The 20,341-nt window shown below is 34.6% G+C and overlaps 2 protein-coding genes across 2 annotated transcripts; one reads left to right on the top strand and one right to left on the bottom strand.

Annotated features, from left to right (window-relative positions):
• The first annotated feature begins 4,905 nt into the window (after positions 1 to 4,905).
• LOC127805874 (myb family transcription factor EFM-like) lies at positions 4,906 to 8,099 on the top strand. The gene is made up of 4 exons (XM_052342699.1): positions 4,906 to 5,249; positions 6,166 to 6,777; positions 7,232 to 7,308; positions 7,447 to 8,099. The coding sequence occupies exons 1-4, from the start codon at positions 5,054 to 5,056 to the stop codon at positions 7,933 to 7,935; spliced, it is 1,374 nt and encodes a 457-aa protein (XP_052198659.1). The 5' UTR covers positions 4,906 to 5,053; the 3' UTR covers positions 7,936 to 8,099.
• A 2,860-nt stretch (positions 8,100 to 10,959) lies between these two features.
• LOC127806398 (glycine-rich RNA-binding protein RZ1A) lies at positions 10,960 to 20,068 on the bottom strand. Its single transcript, XM_052343657.1, has 9 exons — positions 19,901 to 20,068; positions 17,166 to 17,264; positions 16,584 to 17,023; positions 13,810 to 13,876; positions 13,675 to 13,728; positions 12,395 to 12,463; positions 12,151 to 12,216; positions 11,988 to 12,056; positions 10,960 to 11,273 (listed from the first exon to the last, which is right to left on the bottom strand). The coding sequence occupies exons 1-9, from the start codon at positions 20,009 to 20,011 to the stop codon at positions 11,235 to 11,237; spliced, it is 1,014 nt and encodes a 337-aa protein (XP_052199617.1). The 5' UTR covers positions 20,012 to 20,068; the 3' UTR covers positions 10,960 to 11,234.
• Positions 20,069 to 20,341: the final 273 nt, after the last annotated feature.

The following is a 20,341-nucleotide window of genomic DNA, read 5'->3' as shown; positions in this document are numbered from 1 at the left end:
TAAAGATTTAACTTTTATTGAGCAATTAAAAATAATATTATTTTTATTTTCCTAATAGATTTTTTTATCGCTAATTTTCATAGAAAGTTTAATTTAATAATTAAAAAGAAACTCTTTCGTCCCAAAATTAGCAACATAAGTATGTACTTGATTAATTTTGTCAGAAATTTAATTTAACAATTAAAAATATACTCTTTATAGTTTCCTAATTTTGCGACAGCTTTCTAATTGTAAAATCAGTTTTAAATTAGTGGCGGTTGTTTTTCAGTCATTAATTTCTGCCAAAAATTTAATTAAACAATGATTTTTTTTTTATGACGGCTGTTTCGGTTTCAAATTCAGTCTTTGAATTGCGACAAAAAAACTTTTGTCGCAAAATCAGTCTCCAAGGACGAAATGTGAAATTTTGTCGCTAACTCTATCCCCAAATTCGTCGCTAATGTTGCGACCATATTGTCGGGCACAGAATTTGTAATCTCAATTGGATCGAGAATCCATCGCCGATTATAGACCCAATATAATGGTTTGGATAATTCCATCGCTAATTTGCTTTCTTCTAGTAGTTAGGTTTCTTTCAGTTGCTTCAATCTACGGCTCAAGGAGAAACGAACCAATCTCCGTTCATAGAGAAGAGTTCTCTTCTTATTCACTACGTGCTGATGGCAGAATGAAACCAGAATGCTTCTTCTCAATATCAACAAAGCGACTGCAAGTGTATGTTATGGAGGGACTGTCCCAGAACGAAGCAATGCCCCAACATGAAAAGCGTCTAAAGTCTCCATATATGACTTGCTGTCATAAAGAACAGCAACCCGGCCCTAACAACCCACTATCTCTAATGGGGACTTGCCAAAAACTTGGCCCAAATCACTGACCCATTGGGCCTAGCATAAGAAAACCAGTCAAGTCCAGTCAGTTCAATGTTGCATATTGCATGATGGGTATATGAATGGATTGTAAATTTTATGCTTCCAATATGTATGGCTTAAACAAGAGTAAAAAGCATATGGTTTGGTTTAGAAGCTTTAGGCCAAATTTGGAACAAGGGTTTCCTTTCCTTATCCTTCCCCAAATGGTAGTTCGAAACTTAGTATTATAAGTGATTAATTAAGATATTTAAAAACTTTGCAAATAAGAGTATACATGAAGGGAAGTTAATTAATTAGGAAAAAGGGATTGTTGGGTTGGTTAATTTAATAACGAGCTAGTTGATGCTGCACTTTTAGTTGGCACTAAGTCAACAATAATCCAGAAACATCAAACATGGCAATATTAATTAATTATATCCTTAGAATAGAAAGTTCCTGTCTTCAACAACACACTCTAATTGCATATCTTTTGTTAGGGCAACATCTTTTGCTAAGAGGCCGACCAAAGTGATTCTAATTCCATTCCCACTCTCTCATGCTGCAGATGCCTTATTCTTAGTTCATATCATTGTTTCTATACGCTTCTTCTTCTCTTTTGGGTCAAAATTCTCCCCTACCATTCAATTAAAACCCTAAAAATTTTACACCAAATAATTGCACACACACACATATCTATAGCTAGGGTTTCCACATGCATCATGCTATGCACTCCTCTCCACTGTCCAAAAGGGAGAAGAATAAATTGAAAATCTTCTGCAAAACAATAACTTTTTTTTCCCTGGGATAAGCATAAAAACATGCAATGCCAATACAAACCCTAGGTTTATTTTTCTTTTTTAAAGTTCATCCACTGATTTCTACTTTCTGTGGGACCAAACAACATGAAATCTTAATAAGTTACAACTCATGTAACTAAACCCTATATATATATATATATAATAAGACAAAAACTTGATAGGTTGTTGATTCAAACTCAAAGTTCTAATTCTCTTTTGAAATGGGACTAAAGTATATTGCATAGTTATATACAGAGGCGAGCCTATCATAGATAAACTGGGAGATTGGTGACAGATATTAGAGAATTTAGAAGAACACCCAGCTTTAAGTTTAATTCCATCTTGATAAATACTGCCAGTGAATTATATTCTAATACATAAAGAAACCTTTAATGTGCCAGTTAAGGGATTCTGATTAAAAATCAAAAGAGACCTTACAGCCCGTAAATGTACCCATCATTGGCTTTGCGGAAAGCCCTAAAAGAATATTTCACATAATGCAAAACAATTAAAGGCCATTCTCTTCTTTTTTTTCTCATGACTTTTGAGTCTTGGATTTAGGTTGAATAGTAGAATCTGAATTTGGGAATTTTAGTTCAAATGATCTTCTTCTACTTGACGATGGAGGGGAATAGAATCTTGATGGGTTTCTTATCCTTGTTTTGATGAACTTTATTGATTATTCTAAGTATATATATCTCTCAGCTTTAGCAAAGCACATTTGCACACACATTATTGGCTTCCTTTTCAGCCTATACATGCATTGTTGTTCATTTGATTCGGGTGAAGTTAAATTATGGCCGCTTTGGGGCACCCCTAAACGTGGCCTGTCCAATTAATTAAGATACTTCTGTTACATGATTGAGTATTAATTTCACAAAGTACGAATATCGTATGTATGCATGCATATATGTATGTCGAGTTTGCCTTGAATCTGCAAACCCATCACCGATAACCTCCTCTATCTCTTGTCACCTCTTATAATCATGTAGATTATGCTTAATACTGTAAATGTCTCTGATGCACAGTTAGATAACTAAATAAGATATAATAAATACATATAATCATCTCACATCTCATTAATCACATTCATTATTATAACACAATGTTTTTACATCAACCAAATGGAGAAAGACATATATGTGTATAGATAATTAAATATCTCAGTAAATAAAATATATTTATTATACTTTATCACGAGCCCTTTATTTATTGACAAATAAAAATTAATTATTTAATAATATATTTTAAAAAATTATCTATAAAATTTTCTAATTAAATTTTCATTTGGGTTGACAAGTGTGTGGATTGAAGGACAAAAGAGCTATGAGACCTAAAAAAAAAAAAAAAAGGAGGACAAAAGAGGGAATATGTGGAGGGGCAGTGGTCCGGAATTGGCCCAATTGTCTTGAGTTCATAGGCCCGCAAGAGCATAAGTCCAAACTTGGGCTTTTTGATTGGTCCAACATTACTCAAGAGAGCTTGTCCTTCTAAATTACTATTTTGTCCTTTACCTAGCATTTTGATTGAAAATTTGAAAACGCCAATAAGAAATAACGGCATGAAGCGTTATTTTGTTTAAATAATAATAGACATTTATATAAATTGTCCTAAAAACAATCCTGAGGGGCAATTAGGAGAATTTGGAGACCCGACCTTAGCCAAAGGGATATGCACAATAAGGACAATACTGGGAATATCATGACACGTGTGACGAGAGAATCTCCATGGAAAGACATATAATTAAAAAAAAATTATTAAATATATTTTTTAAATTACATTTGCATGGCACGCGTCACAAGAGAGAGAAAGAGAGAGAGAGGATTGGAGTCTTGAAGGAGAAGACTGGTTGGAGGAAAAGGTGACGAACCAGTGATGATTAATCCCCTGCAATGCTCCCCCAGGGAATTCTATGCACCCTTCGTTTTCTTTATCTTAGTAAGTGATATAAAAACAAAGTAATTAATATATACTTCTCATTGATTAATTATAGCATTACATATACGTTACTTTCATAATTAATTTTACAATTAACCTCGTAAATGAACATTAATAATCCAATCTGATTACTTAATAGTTAATTAGGATAAGTAACACAAAGTAACTTTGAATTGGAAGGGGGGGGGCGGGCATCCATGAAGATCCAAGCAAATATCTGAACTTTCCCTTCAAAACCAAACCCTATATATAGCTAACCAAGAAAATGCAGAGAGAATCTTCGTGGCTTCCCAGCCACTTCATTAAAGGTTTAATTTTTCTTAAAAAATAAAATGCAGGAAAGATTCCCAGATGTTAGGGGTAGTGTCCTTTATTAATTACATATTCGCTTTTTTGTGGGTTTATGTTCCCTTAATTTAGAGTCACATATTCCTTCCTTAGCCCCAACTCTATTTTGTTCTTTTCCCATAAACTCAATCGTGCAACAACATATATACATAATATTCTCTTGAATTTTTTTAACTCTAAATTATTATTATTATTATTAATTAATTAATTAATTAAGGCCCCCTCCCCATTTGTTATTAGAAATATTTTTATGACAATTTTTGAAAAATATTTATTAGATTCATGATTAAAAAAATAATATGATTAATTGATTAATTAATCACAGCCATTGGATTCATCTGGACTTTCTAGTGAGTGGCCTGCCATAATTTTACATCTTTGCCACCCAAAAGGCTACATATGGATGCTATTGCAGTATTCCTTTCACAAATTGACATCCAACATTATATTAAATCATTTTCAATAAAAATAATGATACATTCATAAATTAAAATTTTAAAAATAGCATTTGCACACATATTGAAAAACGAATATCAAAGTATCTCATAGCTATAAAAATTGTGTCTTTTTACCATCTTTAAGGACAAGAGACCCTAATTAACTGCCTCAAAAGACTGTCACCATGCACAATAATAATAACATTTGGGGCTTTCTAATTTAATTAGATTGCCTAATTAACCAAATCTTGATTGTTAAACCATGCACGCCATATACCTAAGGATTCTCAGATTCTTAGTAAACTTTTTCTCTTCCGTTCGTTCGTTCGTTCTTCTTTGCAAAGGAAGTTACCATATATCCCTTCTTCTTTAACTTCTCTCCCTTTTCCTTTTTTCTCTCTCTTTCCCTCCCTTTCTCTCTCTCCAAACACCCCCCCCCCCCCCCCCCCCGGGGAACCTTTATTCCCCCCCTCCCCCTCGAACTCACCCCTAAAAAGCAGCTGATCCCCTCCTTGATCCTGCTTGTGTTCTTCTTCCGAAAAACCTCTCTTTCTCTCTCTCCCCCCCCCCCCCCCCCCCTTCTCCCTCTATGAGTATGAAGATTTGAGATAGCAGAGTTTGGTGAACAGGTCTATATACTACTAATTGGCTTTTATTGTTGAACCACAAGATATATAACATTGAAATGATGGCATCTCCGTCGGAGCTGAGCCTTGACTGCAAGCCTCAGAGCTACTCTATTCTGCTGAAATCGTTTGGAGAGTTGCAGGCCGATCAGACGCAGAAGCTCGAGGACTTCCTAGCTCGCCTTGAAGAGGAACGACTCAAGATCGACGTTTTCAAGCGCGAGCTCCCCCTCTGCATGCAGCTCCTCACAAATGGTAATTCGTTTCTGCATAAAACTGGTTCGATCAATTCTAGACATGTTGATTGACGAGGTAGAATTCATTCATATAGAGAAGCCAAGCCGAGCCTGAAAACCCTCTAAATCTACAAAAGGAATTGTGTGTTGTGGAGGAAATGTAATGGGGTTAGAGATTGAAGCTAGAATCATCTTTGATTCAAAAGAGAAAGTTATTTTATTAGGAATGGTGGATATATCCATGATCTACGTACACAAAACAGTACTGCCTCTCTTTCTTTCAGTCGTCTTCTTCTCCTTCTTCTACTTCTCTCTTTATCTTTTCATCGATAATAGAACCAAGAAATGGCTTTTTCATGTGCCTGCCTTTGTTTTCTGAGTTCATCTTTCTTTAGAATTCGAAGTAGATTTATCATTTCAGACATCACTTTAAAGTGAAAAGCTTGCAAAAGACAATTCCAAATCTTAACCTAAATAGGGTAATTTTATATATATATATACACACAGAAACGCACATATAAATCATACATGCATAAACAACTTTACATAAGAGTTTTCATGAAAATATTAGTGTTACGTTATAATTTATGTTTTTGGAAATTCACTTTTATTAGTTTTAATTTTAGTCCCGTATGATGGTATCTTTCCGAGGCTTCAATTATTTAACAATGTCCTTTACTAATTAGGCTTCAATGACAGTATCGTCAATAATCTCTTCACTACTCTTAAACATAACCGAGTGACCCAAAAAAACACTGACGGTGGAGCAAAATTGCTCGTGGGAAACATTTGACCTTTGAAGCGTATTATGCAAGCATCACTGTCAGGCTACCACCGTCGTGCATTTAGAATAACTTTCAGTTCACAATAAATTTGGTGTACTTCTGATGATATATGGCTTATGATTTATACATACATATCTCTCTTCTTATTAGCTGTGGAGGCTTCAAGACAACAACTTCAAACCTTCAGAGCAAATCAAGGGCCAAGACCCGTTCTTGAAGAATTCATACCCATCAAAAAATCAAGCTCCGAACGCTCAGAGAAAGCTTCAAACTTGTCGGATATGGCGAATTGGATGACATCTGCTCAACTATGGAGCCAAGCAAGTGATGGAACCAAGCAACAGTCCACAGAAACATCTCCAGAAATTGGTTTCAGCGTTGGCTCCAATCTGGCTTTGGATAACAAGCACAGAAATGGAGGAGCTTTCCTTCCATTCTCCAAAGAGAGAAACTCGCCGAGCCCGACGATGAGGGCTCTCTCCGATTTGGCTCTCGCCTCACCGGAGAAAGGGATAGAAGAGAAGAAATGCTCAGAGATGGATAATGGAATTGCTTGCACAAGGAAAGAGAACGCCGGTGGTAAGCCGGCAACGGCGAAGAATGAACAAGGGCAAGGAGGAAATGTGGCGGCGGCGGATTCGCAGACGGCCACCGTCACCACCACTAATACTACTCAGACTCACCGGAAGGCAAGGCGGTGCTGGTCGCCAGACTTGCACCGGCGCTTTGTGAACGCTCTACAAATGTTAGGCGGTTCTCAAGGTAATTTGCCATGCATAAATTAAAGATAAATAATATATATGTGATATTTTTCATTGAATATATGATTAAAAATAAATGGCAATATTTGAACAGAATATTTATATTTAATATATTTATACATAAATTTCTTTATGGAGAAAATATAATTAGAATGTTTATTTTTTCATTTCATTCATGAAAAATAAAAATTATAGAATTTCAATTTTATATAACCATAATAATGAAGATCTAATAATTTTTTTTATATATATTGCAACTAAAAAAATATATTTTAGTATATATATATATATATATATATAAAACAATATAGCCAAAAGGTATGAAAAATGGTGATGATTACATGTATGATTATGTGTTTAGATTATTGGCTACAAGACTGCCTGCTAGGAGTTAAGCAAGAGCTCCACTACTAGGGTTTGGCTTAATATATTTTGTGGGTAATTAATGATTTCAGTGGCCACTCCTAAACAAATCAGAGAGCTCATGAAGGTTGATGGCTTGACCAACGATGAAGTTAAAAGCCACCTCCAGGTCTCTCTCTCTCTCTCTCTATATATATGAATATAATATGCATACAGAGAATACACAGAAGAACACACACATATGTCAGCCATGCATGGTTTTACAAAAGTCTTGATTTTTTCTTTTTTTTTTGGTGTGTGTGTACAGAAATATAGGCTTCACACCAGAAGACCAATTCCCACCCCACAAGCTGCCGGTACACCGGCACCCCAGCTGGTGGTGTTAGGAGGAATATGGGTTCCACCGGAGTATGCCACGGCGGCAGCGGCGGCGCACGGTGGGGCACCGCAGACCCTCTACAGTGCGCACCCGCCCACCCACACCGCCCCACCGCACTACGTCCCCCACGAATTTTATCCGGCACCACCGCCGGCGGGGGCCCACCACCAGTTCCACCCCCACGCTTTCCACCACCCGCTCCACATGTACAAGGCCTCGTCTCAGCCCCACAGCTCGCCGGAGTCCGATATTCCGGGGGTCGGCGACCGGTCGGAGAGCATCGAGGACGGGAAGTCGGAGAGCGGCAGCTGGAAGGGTGGCGACAGCGGCGGCGGCGGCGAGGAGAGAAAAGGGTTGGGCACGCTGCTGGGGGAGGGCGAAGAGAGCAATGGAAGTGAAATCGCTCTCAAGTTCTAGCAGTTCTGTAAATTAGGTTAGAGCCTAGGATTTCGGCTTATTCTATGATCAGAGGGGTAAAAGGGTCATTTGGAAAAGGGAAGGATTTGTCGTTGTTTTGGTATTCTATCCATTTGCATGCTTTTTCTTCCTCTGTTTTGATGAAAAATTGAAAATTGGATTCATATGGGCTTTTGGATTTTTGTCCAGTTGACAGATTTGCCCTTATCCTTCATTGATAAGGACGGCACCAGCCAATAGTCCCGGTGCCGTCACCGGAAGTGGTACGGCACTTCTGTGCTACTAGTATGAAAAAGAATGACACCTGTCGGCCAGTCCCTCATAGCAAAAAATTAAATGGACATACTACACTTACACTCCTTATTTCTTAAAAATTACACTTTTCCTCCTGTTTAAAGTTGCATAATATTATTAGAATGCAATATACCTTTAAATTTTACAAAATTATACGAATTTTGAAAGAATTGTTGTTATTATGTGAAATTTTAGGGATACCAAATAGAATTTACTTAAAGTTTGATACTACCAAAATTTATAAGAAGTATCGATGATAAGACATTTTATGTTCAATATATCATGGAGTGGAAAAAAAATTATTATAATAATATATTAAAATTGCAAGAATAACAATGATATGAAAAGGTGAAATGGTAATTTTATTTTTAGATAATTTTTGTTAACCAATATATGAGGTGAAAAATATTAAATATGAGAAGTATTTCGAATACTTATCATTTTTAATATATTTGTTAAATTTATATGATCTTCTTCGAAAAAATTCTCACGTGACTCTTATCTGACTTTTTATAAATAAATTTTTATCTGATATTTTAGAGATAAGCCTAAATTATCTATATGCCCCTTGTAGGATAATCTGATATTTTAGATAATAATATATATTAAAGTCATTTAATATATATTATTATCTACTACAAATTACTTTCACCGATTTTTTAAATTATTTTATTTAATTTTATATTTTATTATCTATATAAAAATATGTTTTGGTAATTTTTAATTATCTAAGTGGAATTATTGTAATTCCACCAATAATTATTTCTATTTTTTGAGTCTTTTTAGAATCTAGTTTTTGGGCATAGATTTAGAAAATAAAAACACTACTTTTAATTTTTAATTTTATTTTTTTGACAATTCACATTAATCATAAAATAATATTTTAATCATAGATTTGTTGTTGATATTAACATATAATTTTGAATGAATTTAGTAATAGAGATATTTTGATAAAAAAAAAAAAAAAAAAACTCTTACTTCGATACCTATATATATCATATGCATTTAACAAACATATGAAAAGAAAAAATATAATTGTCAATAAATTTTAAAATACTTTTCAGTCTTATCTTGACTATTTTATATTTTAGTCCAAAAAATATTTTAACTTTATTTTAATACTCTATTTCTCTTACCTATTTTAACAAAAAAAAAAAATTACCCCAATAAACTCCATCTGCAACCCCCCTTTTGAGTTTAGACATTTTAAGAGACGCCCAGAACGTGATTCACTTGTAAGAACTGAAGACATAAGTTATAAATAATACCTCTTCAATCATCTTTATATATATATATATATATGATTATGTCTCTTACAAAAGGCGCAAGACCATCTCTATTCTATATATATATATATGCACCCAAAAAGACAAAAAAAAAAAAAATATTGATAAAAGGAAGCAATGAATGTCACCGAAAGTAATTAGCCTTGTTTGTCTTTCCCTTTTTATATCCTTAGTTTAATCCCAACAGACAGTGCTGCTTGCTTTTGACAACCAAACCAACCAACTCAACTCTTATCTTTTTCTCATGCCATTCTTATGACCAGATCTTGCATTCAAAAACAAAGGGCTTTTAATTTAAGGGTACGTACATTACTCTTTTCTGGGGATTTTGGTGAAATTTGTGATTATATTTCTGTGTTTTAGAAATATTCCCATCACTTCCTTACATTTCAATTTCGTCAATATATTTTAACAAAAATTAAAAAAAAAAAGAAGAGACTATATTGTCAATTCTTATTTATGTGTTTTGAAAATATGCCTACTGCCCTCTATGTTTCAATTTCATCAGTATTCTTTAATAAAAGTTAAAAACAAATTATATTAACAAAATATATATAATTCATACAATATTATATGCATTGTATAATAATTATATATCTATAAAATGTTTAAATGTATTGCATCATCCTTTAGTCTAATATGTTACATCTTTTTATTAAAATAAATTAATTATGTATTATCTCAATTAGAATAGATATAAACTTACCTAAATTTCTCATAACTAACATCATATATTTAACTATTTCTCATCAATTTTCTTTTTTTTTTTATTTCATCTATCTTTTTTCCATAAGAAAAAAAATATTTATTTCATTTTTCTTCATAAGATTAAATATTTATGTATAAAGTTTATCTAAAGATATTTTTTTCTTAAAGTTATGTTTTCAAATTTATATATACATACGTTAGAGGAGTATCTCACGTGTTCAAAAATAAATAATTATAAATATTTTTTTATGATTATAATTTACTTTTTAATTTATTTACACAATGTTAAATAAAAAAAAATCAATTCTTATAAAATTTTAAATATATTATTTTTTTAAAAATAAATTACGTAAAATTTAAATCTTATTAATTTAATTTTTGTTTACTTGATTATAACTTTTTTTTTTTCTGTTAAAAAGAACATTTGTGAAATTATTGGTAAATTACTTTATGACCCCTTTATCGTATTAGCAATTTACTACCGAATATTGATAAAATTAAAACATAAGGAGTAATAGATATGTTTCTAAAATATGGTCCCAAATTTCACCTAATGTCGAGAGAAATAATAATTTACCATTAATTTAATAGCATGACGACTATCATTCAAGAGGTTTTCAGGAAAAACCCATCGCCAATGTGTCCCAGAAGCAAAATATCATAATAATAAATTTTAAGATCATATAAAGGGGATTGAAAATTTTAAGCAGAACCTAGACGACCAAACACAATTCAGGGAGGAAAAAAAAATAATTTACACAATATGTAAGCATTATATGGTAACAAAAGCATCTCTGGAAGACCTATCCAAACAAGGCTGCAATTCACGAAAAAAGGCACCAAAAAAAAAAAAAAAGTAACAATACCAATACAGGCAGCATATAGAGTGAATACAAGGACTGCACAATGGCGCCCATGAAATGCAAAACGGATGATATTACCAGTCGCCGGAGCCCGGTGGAGCATGCCATTCCGGCGACTCATCCCCCATCCCTAAAGCCCAAATCTCAGTCAAGAATCCACCTCTATTGTTGTTGAATCAACAAGTAACTGCAATTGGACAAGTCAATTGTAAGTACCGAGGCAAGGCCTCCCACCATTTATATTGAAAAAATCTAGTGTTCACTACATGTAATGGATCCATGCACCCAGAGTCAAATTGAAAAAAAAAACAAAAACAAAACCATATTAGAAGCTTCGACTAGTCTGGAAGCAAGACACCAAATCTAAGATGAGGAAACAAAAAAATGAACGGTGAGAATTAGTCATTATGTTGACACCAATTAATATAGGCCCGTGTATTTGACAACACAACCATAAGTACAACTTCACGATTATTCCAAATCGGTGGTGGAGTCAAGACCTTGGGTCGGAGACAAAAGTCTCAAGTCTAAAGATGGGGGTTAATTACCCCCATCTTTTTTTTATTTCAAGGGGGACAAGTATTGGAGGGCAAAATAATTTATATGTACAAGGGTCAAGGGTAATTTTAGAAGTTGGGGGGGGGGGGGGGGACGCAATTGCACGCCCTCACATACATGCAGTTCCTCCCCTGTTCCAAACCCACATGGCCTTTTTATTCCAAGATTACAGACCCTTCACAGGATCATATGCAGGAAAAAATTGAATAGGTTGCTCAACATTAAGCAGATTTACAATGTAAGTGTCGCTTAGTAAATTCAAGTAAAGGATTGAACAAAAGTTAAAAGACTTGCCACGTTCCAACATTATCAGGATAGAATAGGGTGGCGAAACCAAACTAACCCGGAGTTCCTGTTCTGAGTTTTTAAGCCTTTCATTGTAGTCTTTCACATGCAGAAAACTTTTGTGAAGCTGCACATGGATGGTTCAAATAATAAATCTAATCATATTTCAGTAATATCTCACAGCTTTGATTATTTCTAGCAAATGATTACAAGGAAATTACCTTAGTCAACTGCATCCGATGGTGGGAGGAAATCTTCTTTGCAGCAGTCAATGCATCCTCCAATTTCTGCAATCAGAACCATTCTAAGAAAAGTTTGCGATGATAAAGCTCAGCAAATAACAAACAGGACTTTCTTTTCTTTTCCCTTTTTTTTTTTTTTATGCAAAACAACTCAAGGCAGTGACAAGGACATAAACAGAATTCCACATGATAAAAGATAAAAATGTAGCAGAAGAGAGAGAACCTGGGATTTCTCCTGTAATTTTGTAACAAGTTGTTGCTTCTCTTCTGCCATCTCTTCCATTTTAGATATCTTGCAATATAATAACACAAATGATTGTTCTGTTCTCTATTACCGAAAGAATTATGAAGAGATGGCTCTGAAGCAATAAGTACCAAAGTACTCTCAACTAGGAATTGAAAGATACACAATATTTTCATGAAATCAAGGGAGCAGAATTCCATTCTGAACATAAGCTAGATATACAAGAACCAAAATAAGGAGTTTAAGTTCCTACTTACAGTTACAGTAACTTTTCTCATCTGAAGAAGGTTGAATATTCATATTGGATACATATCACAATTATCCATCAAAAATAATTGTTATAGGTAGCAAAAACATGAGATTTTATTTGGTATCAAGAATTAATAAGTAACACCTGGATGTCTCTCATAAAGAATACTTCATGGAAAAACTTTGACAAGTTGATTTAATTTTGATGAGTACCATCACTACACTTCCAACAAGACAAGTACTTGTATAGAAGTGGTGTACTATGTTTAAAACTCATGTCAGACACCAGAAATCCTGGAACATATCTAAATGCATGTTGGATATTCTTACAGATGTGAACTATTTTGTTTTACTATTGGGCATCCTATGGAAACAAGACCAAATTAATGTTCATCACAAGATCTTGCTTATTCATTATTTATAGCAACATCCATGTCCATCGTGGGATCTTGCATATTTATTATTTAAACAAATCAGAGCCAAATTGCAAGTTTTTAAAAGATAGTTGAAAACAGTTATAAGAAAAACAATATAGTATGAATTTACTAGTCCTCCCTCCCTTAAACCTTTCTCAAGTTAAGAATTTTGAATTTCTAAAGTTTTCAACAATAATGTCTTACTAACTATATTAAAACTTTTTAGTCGCGCTCATTTTCCATTTTGTCAAAATAGAGTTCTTTTTTTATGTATATAAGATCTATAATTTATTATTTGACACATTCTGACTGTCTCATGTTCAAATTTATCTAGAAATTATAAATTCAAGGTGCTATTGTTGTGTGATTTGCATCCATATCCATCTCAGCTGCTCTCCTCTAATTGGGGGACTCAAAAGAATTGGAACTACCAAGCACTTTCTACCTAGTCAATTTCTAACGTTCACTAATTTTACAAGCAGTTTCCAGATATCCAATCATAAAAAACTAACACAAGCCCCCTTCCTAGCAATCAATACCTCAAACATTAGGGCAAATTCCAAAAATGATACAGAACCTGCAAGGAATTCTAACCTGTTCTCGAAGTTCTTCAAGTTGTTGATTTGAAAGTCCCAGTTGTTTTTGCACCTGACAGAAGTCATGAAAAAATATTTGAATCAAAGCACTGATCAACATTGAACAAGTACTTGCAAACAATGTAAAACTTACCTCATCATGACCATCGTCACTTGATTCTGATGAAAGTTCTCTACTATTTCGTTCACTAAAATCCAAACTGTAGAGGAAAGAAAAATCACAGTTAAGTAGAACCTAAGCAGTCAATTGAAGTAATTGGTTCAACACTTAGGCCTTGTTTTCTTGTTGCTGAAATCCAATGACAATACTAAACATCAAAGTTAATGCGACATACATCAACAATCCACTAAACCCAAATACAACAACAGTCCTAACTATCCAAATGGATAGGATAATTTTATCAATTAGAATTATAGCATGAGATTTTATCCACAATACTCTAAACTAAAGAACTCCTTGGCCATTTGTTTCACAAGGCTTCAATTAAATTATGAGTAAACTACACTTGGCACCCTTGAGGTTTGATGAAAAAACAGAAAACCCCCCAAGTTATCATAAATGACAAAGACCTCCTGTGACTTCTATAAATTCCTTTCACTTTTTCCCCTCCAATCCAGTAATGATTTTCAAATTTTAGAAAATGCCCAAACTACCCTCACATTTATCTCCCCCTTTTCTCTCCCTGCATAAACCCTGTTTTCTCCGGTGACCCTCCATGTCTCTCCAGCAGTCACCATTGCAATGGAGTTCAGCTTGAACCCCCACCATCTGAACCCAAACTTGTTGAGGCCTATGCCAATTTTGGCCATTTCTGTATCTCCAAACATGTTTTCAACTCTATTGCCAACCCAACCACAAACCTTGTACAACACATTGCTTGGGTGTCTGCAAGTTTGGTGAACATAACCAGTAACTTCACATAAACTTTTCTGTTGAAACCGGAAAACGGATTGAAGATCGCGTGTTAAAATAGGTTTTGGTTTGTCTGAAACAGTGGGTTGTGCTTTGGTGGGAAACATACAAGCCATTTTTTTTTTTTATGATGAGAATGACTTTTTTATGATGAGAATGACCAATAGATGTTTGAAAAATGACTCTTAATGGTTCAATGGAAAGGGTGTGTTTCTTTCACCGAGCAAAAACAAAATGGTGAGTTTCGATGCAGAAGCAGCTTCAACCCCAGTGATTCCAGCACTCCCAAAGATTGTTGGGGTACGTTTACAAAAACAAACTGAGAAAAAAAAGAATTTAATTGTATATTCCAGCAAATTCTCAATGAAAATTATTAGGTTTGAATATTGGACTCTCAGGGGCAAAACAAAGTGAAAAGTCCAAGACATTAATATGCTTTTTTCTTTGATAAAAATTGAACACAAACATGAATTTTCTAATATATCTCTATTTTTCTGTTTACATTTCATCATCGAGTATAATTCTGACCTTCCAAGTTTTGTTTTCCATCCTCAAGTCTGAGTTTCAGAACATAGATCAATAATTCTATCTACAAATCCCAATTCTAGACCATAAAATAAGAAAGAAAATGCAGCAGTAGAAAAAGAAATGTGTTGCATCATAGTAAAAGTTTGAGGGTATTTGAGATTTCATCATCAGGCAAACCCAGTGGAGGGTTCGCCCATGCACATCCAGCAGGCTAGCAAGAGAGAGAAAGAGACGTAAGAGGAAAAAGGAGAGAGAAACAAACAGTCTAAAAAATTAGGGGTAAAATAGTCTTGTCTAATTTTTTTAACAGCAGGGAGGTCTTTGTAAAATCATTACAGAGGGGGTTTGTGTTTTTTTTCCAACTGGGTGTAATTTACCCTAAGATAATTATAGGAGTCATCATTTTACAGTTAATTATTAAATGTGCAATGAACTAATTCTCCAGGTCTATCAACAGTACAAATAACATGCTAAAAAATTAAAACCTCATGAAATGTAAGCCTCACAGAAAATGGTTAAACTGCCATTCTAGACAATGGTGTGTGTCATTTAGAGTCTTAAAATAGTGTCTCTATCTCTTTTACCAAGAAAAAAAAAAAAAGTGCGTATCTTTTCCTTTTTCTTTTCTCCTTTCATTTCTTTCTTCCCCAACTCCTCTCCCTTTTTTTTGTGCATGGGGCCTGCAGCAGGTTAAACCCAATCCCCTATAGAATATAATCACAGTATTGAAAGAGTAATAGCATGAAGTTCTATCTTATAACATCACAATGCTTGCTTTGGAAGAGTACTGTTAGGCCCTGTAAATTGGGTCATTTTGAAAATAAAAGAAAACGGGCTAGAGCCCAAAAATTTTGAGGCATGGGGCCATCCCACCCCCGTGATAAGGCCCACCAGATGAGTGGTCTTGTGCAACAAAAAGGGGCCAATAAGCCCATTAGGGTGGCCCCTGCATATAAAAAGAAAATTTGGGTATAAGCCTCTCCTTTTTGCCCTCTCTCTCTCTCTCTCTCTACACACTCCATAACCCCATGGGTGTATATATAAACATGCACACACACATATGCTAGGATGTTGTTTTGTGGTGTTCTGGGTTCAGTCATGGAAGAGAGCTTCAATTGTGATCCTTTGGTCAGTTTTCTCAAGGCATGAAATTTACTATTGCATATACATCATTATTTTGTACATGAACCCCTCATGTTCTATAGACATTGTTTTCATACAAAGTTGCATCTGATGGCAGAGACTGTCCACCTAGAGATAATGTATCCTTTTGACATGTCATATGATATGTATATAAGGTATATTCAAACACTAGTATGACATTCATAGGGTGTTATCATAGATTTGTCACTCAACATATTTCAATACAATTAGAACTACAGTATAAGCCCTCCATTCATTCATATCAGACTTGTCACCCTAGCCAATACAAACAAGAAAAGGCCACACTATAGAAAATGACTTACCCATTTAATTTCTTTGAGGTTTGATCCTTGTCCTTGTCTCCGCTTTTGTGATGATTATCGGTTCTCTGCATCTCCTTATCTTGGCTCCCATCCAAATCATCATCTCCTTCCCAATTTCTGTCGCGCTTCCTACCATGCTTTAGCTGATTATCTTCAAAATCTTTGTCTTGATCCCAATCTCTATCTCCATCCATGGAATGATCCCTTGTTCGGTCATGTCCACGGTCATATCCTCTTTCTCTGTCTTGATCATGGTCATCAGACCTATCTTTGCTTCTATCCCAGTGCCGGCCCTTATCACGATCATAATCCCTATCGTGATCTCTGCCCCTATCCCAGCCCCCTCTCTCAGAATTACGTCGAAAACCTTCACGGATAAAATTTGCTCTTCCACCTCTGCTTTTAACTTCATTTACTCTCACAACTCGCCCACCAATTGTCTAATCAAAAGCTTCATTGTGTCAATAGTCTAAAAGAATACATGCAAAGATGCATAATAAAAACCAAAAGCAAAACAAATGTGTCTTACTTGTGCTCATTAAGCACAAAATTATCCAAACTCAAACATAACAAGGGGCATACCCTGCCATCCATGTCGTTGATGGCATCAATTGCTGATCGAGGATTCGTGAATGTAACAAAGCCATAGCATTTTCCACCCACCCCACGGTCATTGATAATCTGCATATCAAATTAGTTCAAACATAAAAGAATTCTTTGGCTAAACATCAACGTATCAATGATTACTACTTTCAACATACCAATGACAGAATAAAAGAAACTCAACAAGTTAAAAAGACTGTAAACAACTTCCAACAGAAGAAAAAGGTGACATAGTGTTAATGAGGCCAATTTCTTGTTAGCAACAAGAGAAAAAACCCAATGCCCATTCCTAATGAGAACCGAAATCAAATAAACCAATAATATTTCTACTTTACGAAGTAATATAATTATTAATTACCATAACAAACAATTGTGTGTGTATATGTGTTGTATGAAGGTTACAACTAGAACTAGAGATGTAAATGGATCCCCCAATCAATGCCATCTAAAATCTCCTCAATGAAAAAAAGTATGAAAATTTATAATCGGGAGATATAAGCATAAGGCTTATTCGAACATTTATTAAAACAAGAATGTAAATGGGATTAATTGCGGGCCCATTTACATCCCTCGGCAACAACAACCACCCCGGGCCATAATCCCACTAGGTGGGGTCAACTACATGAATTCTAGACCTCCATGCATATTTATCCATAGCCAAATCATTTGTAAGGCCATAATATCATGCGCCATGTCTAAGAGTTCCTTACCAAGTTTTTTTTTTTTTATCCATCACCCTTTTTTGCCACAAATTTCCTCCACTTCATCAACTCACATCATAGGAACTTCTATTGGTCTTCTTCTTACATATCCATACCATCTTAATGGTGATCGTAGTTACCAAGAATGTGATGGATGGGGGCATGTTAACATGCTAATTTTGCGGTATGGAGGGGACATGCTTAATTGGTTTGGTATTTTGGGTTCCGGTACATTTTATAGTTGTACTGAGTTGAAATTAGTTGGATTGATTCTTTGCCATCATAAAAGTTGGTTTGATTACTTTGTTTTGAGTTCTTTTCTATGTTCTTGTACAACTTATACAATGATGAATCCTATGCAAACAAAATCAGGTTTGAATGATGAATCAGGTTTGAATATACAAGAAATTGAAGAAAATGAGGTAAGCAAGCTTTTTTTTCTCTAATTTTCTTTGGAAATTATTTTAAATTCAAGTTTTTTCTGTAGTTTTAAATTGTATGAACTAAATATGCACTCTTTGTGATCCCCCATCTTAGGGATTTGGATCACGAGGAATGTGATCCAAGGACAAAAAAAGAACCATGATTTGGATCTTGGTTACAATGGGGGAAGAGCAAACCTAGTAACTACAATCATGACTCCAACATCTTATCTTCAATAGGCATTACTTTAACCTTATTACATATGAACTCGTTCTTTTTTTTTTTTTGTCTTGTTTGTGTGGCCACACCATCCATCATAACATTCTAATTTAATTGCAGTCATATTTTGCTCATGTTAGCATTTGACGATCCAACATTTTGAGACATACAACAAAAATGGTCTTATAGCCATCAAATAAAACTTCCCTTTTAGCATTAAGGGAATTTTGAGATCACAAAAAATGCTAGTGGCGTTTCTCCACTTCCATCCTACCTTAACCCTATTGAGTACCATCCTCCACAATCCCCACTTCTTTTTGAACAATTGATCCAAGATATCAGAACTTATCCCCTTTTAGAATAACTTGATCCCCATTCTCCAAGGTTCACAATAACATTATCCTCACTTCTATTTTTATTGAACTCATATTCTATATATTCAGTTTTTAACCTGCTTAATTTAAAACCTCTGGCTTCTAAAGTGCATCTCCATAATTCAAGTTTATCATTCAAGCATTTTATTGTCTCATTCATCAAGAAAATATTCTTGGTGTGCTTTGTGAGTTCATCCCAAAAAGAGCAAAGAGAAACAAAATCAATGTAGGTGAGGTGTAATCAAATTGCAACCGAGAAGGACTCCTTACCTCCTCCATGATTCCTAACAGACACGATACATGTCCTAACTATATATAAACAATTCGAACTCCTCCTCCTCCAACACCATCCACAAGACTTCCCTAGGGACTCTATCATAGGCTTTCTCCAATCTATAAATACCATATGTAAATCTTTTTGTTTATTTCTGTACCGTTCCATTAAGTGTCTCAGCAAGTAAATAGCTTCCACTGTTGACCTACTAAGCATAAAACCAAATTGGCTTTCAAAGAATTTAGTTTCTCTCTGTAGCCTTAGCTTTAATAATCCTCTCTCGGAGTTACATGGTGTGGCTCATTGCTCTATGTGGATGTACTGGCTAATTATTAATCACCTCAAAGAGCTCGACAGTTCATTAGCACACCCCACAGAATAAGTTCCTCCGATCAGCATCTTCTAACTACCCGATAACACGCCATTACGTCTGTGTATACAGAATATAGAAACACAGAATAATGGGGAAGAAGAGAGGTTGGGGGGAATAGCTGAATCCCATTTGAGCCTTATCTAAGGACAACGAACATATTGCTATTGTAATGTTATCTTTCATCTTCCAACATTTTCTCAGCCACCAGACGTGGAATAGAACAAACAATCTCTAGTAAGAAAATTAAGTTGTGGTTATCATCGAAAGCGATCTCTGAACTGGTAAAAGGAAGGAACCCTAGACAAAGCAAAACCCTAGAGAGAGAGAGAGAGAGAGAGAGAGAGAGAGACCTTGACGGCGATAACGTGACCGTAGAGATCGAAAACTCGGCGAAGGCTGTCTTCGGAGGCTTCGTACGGAAGGCCGCCTACGTATACCGAATTTTCGTCGTCGATTGTCATCTTCTTCTTCCCCAATCACCAAAAACCTACCGCAAGCCGCTGCACTCTCTCCTCCCACTTCTTATAAATGAAAATGAATTTCTTACCATTTTAATCATTTTGTACTAAAATGCTACGAAATTCATAAAATAATTACTTGACATTACATTTTCACATATTGTTTTAATAAAACATTTTTATAATGTTTATGAAAAATTATGTGCTCATAAGTTTGCAAAATCATGTTAGAAATATTTTTTATATTAAATTTAAATTTTATACAAAAATTTCTATGACAATCAAAATAAAATAGATTTTACAAAATCATTCTTTAATGATTCATAATTGTTA

The sequence above is a fragment of the Diospyros lotus genome, chromosome 7 (genome assembly GCF_014633365.1).
Source record: "Diospyros lotus cultivar Yz01 chromosome 7, ASM1463336v1, whole genome shotgun sequence".
NCBI classification, from domain to species: Eukaryota; Viridiplantae; Streptophyta; class Magnoliopsida; order Ericales; family Ebenaceae; genus Diospyros; species Diospyros lotus.
The sequence above is the reverse complement of the archived record's forward strand: the minus strand, read 5'-3'. Positions and strand labels throughout refer to the sequence as shown.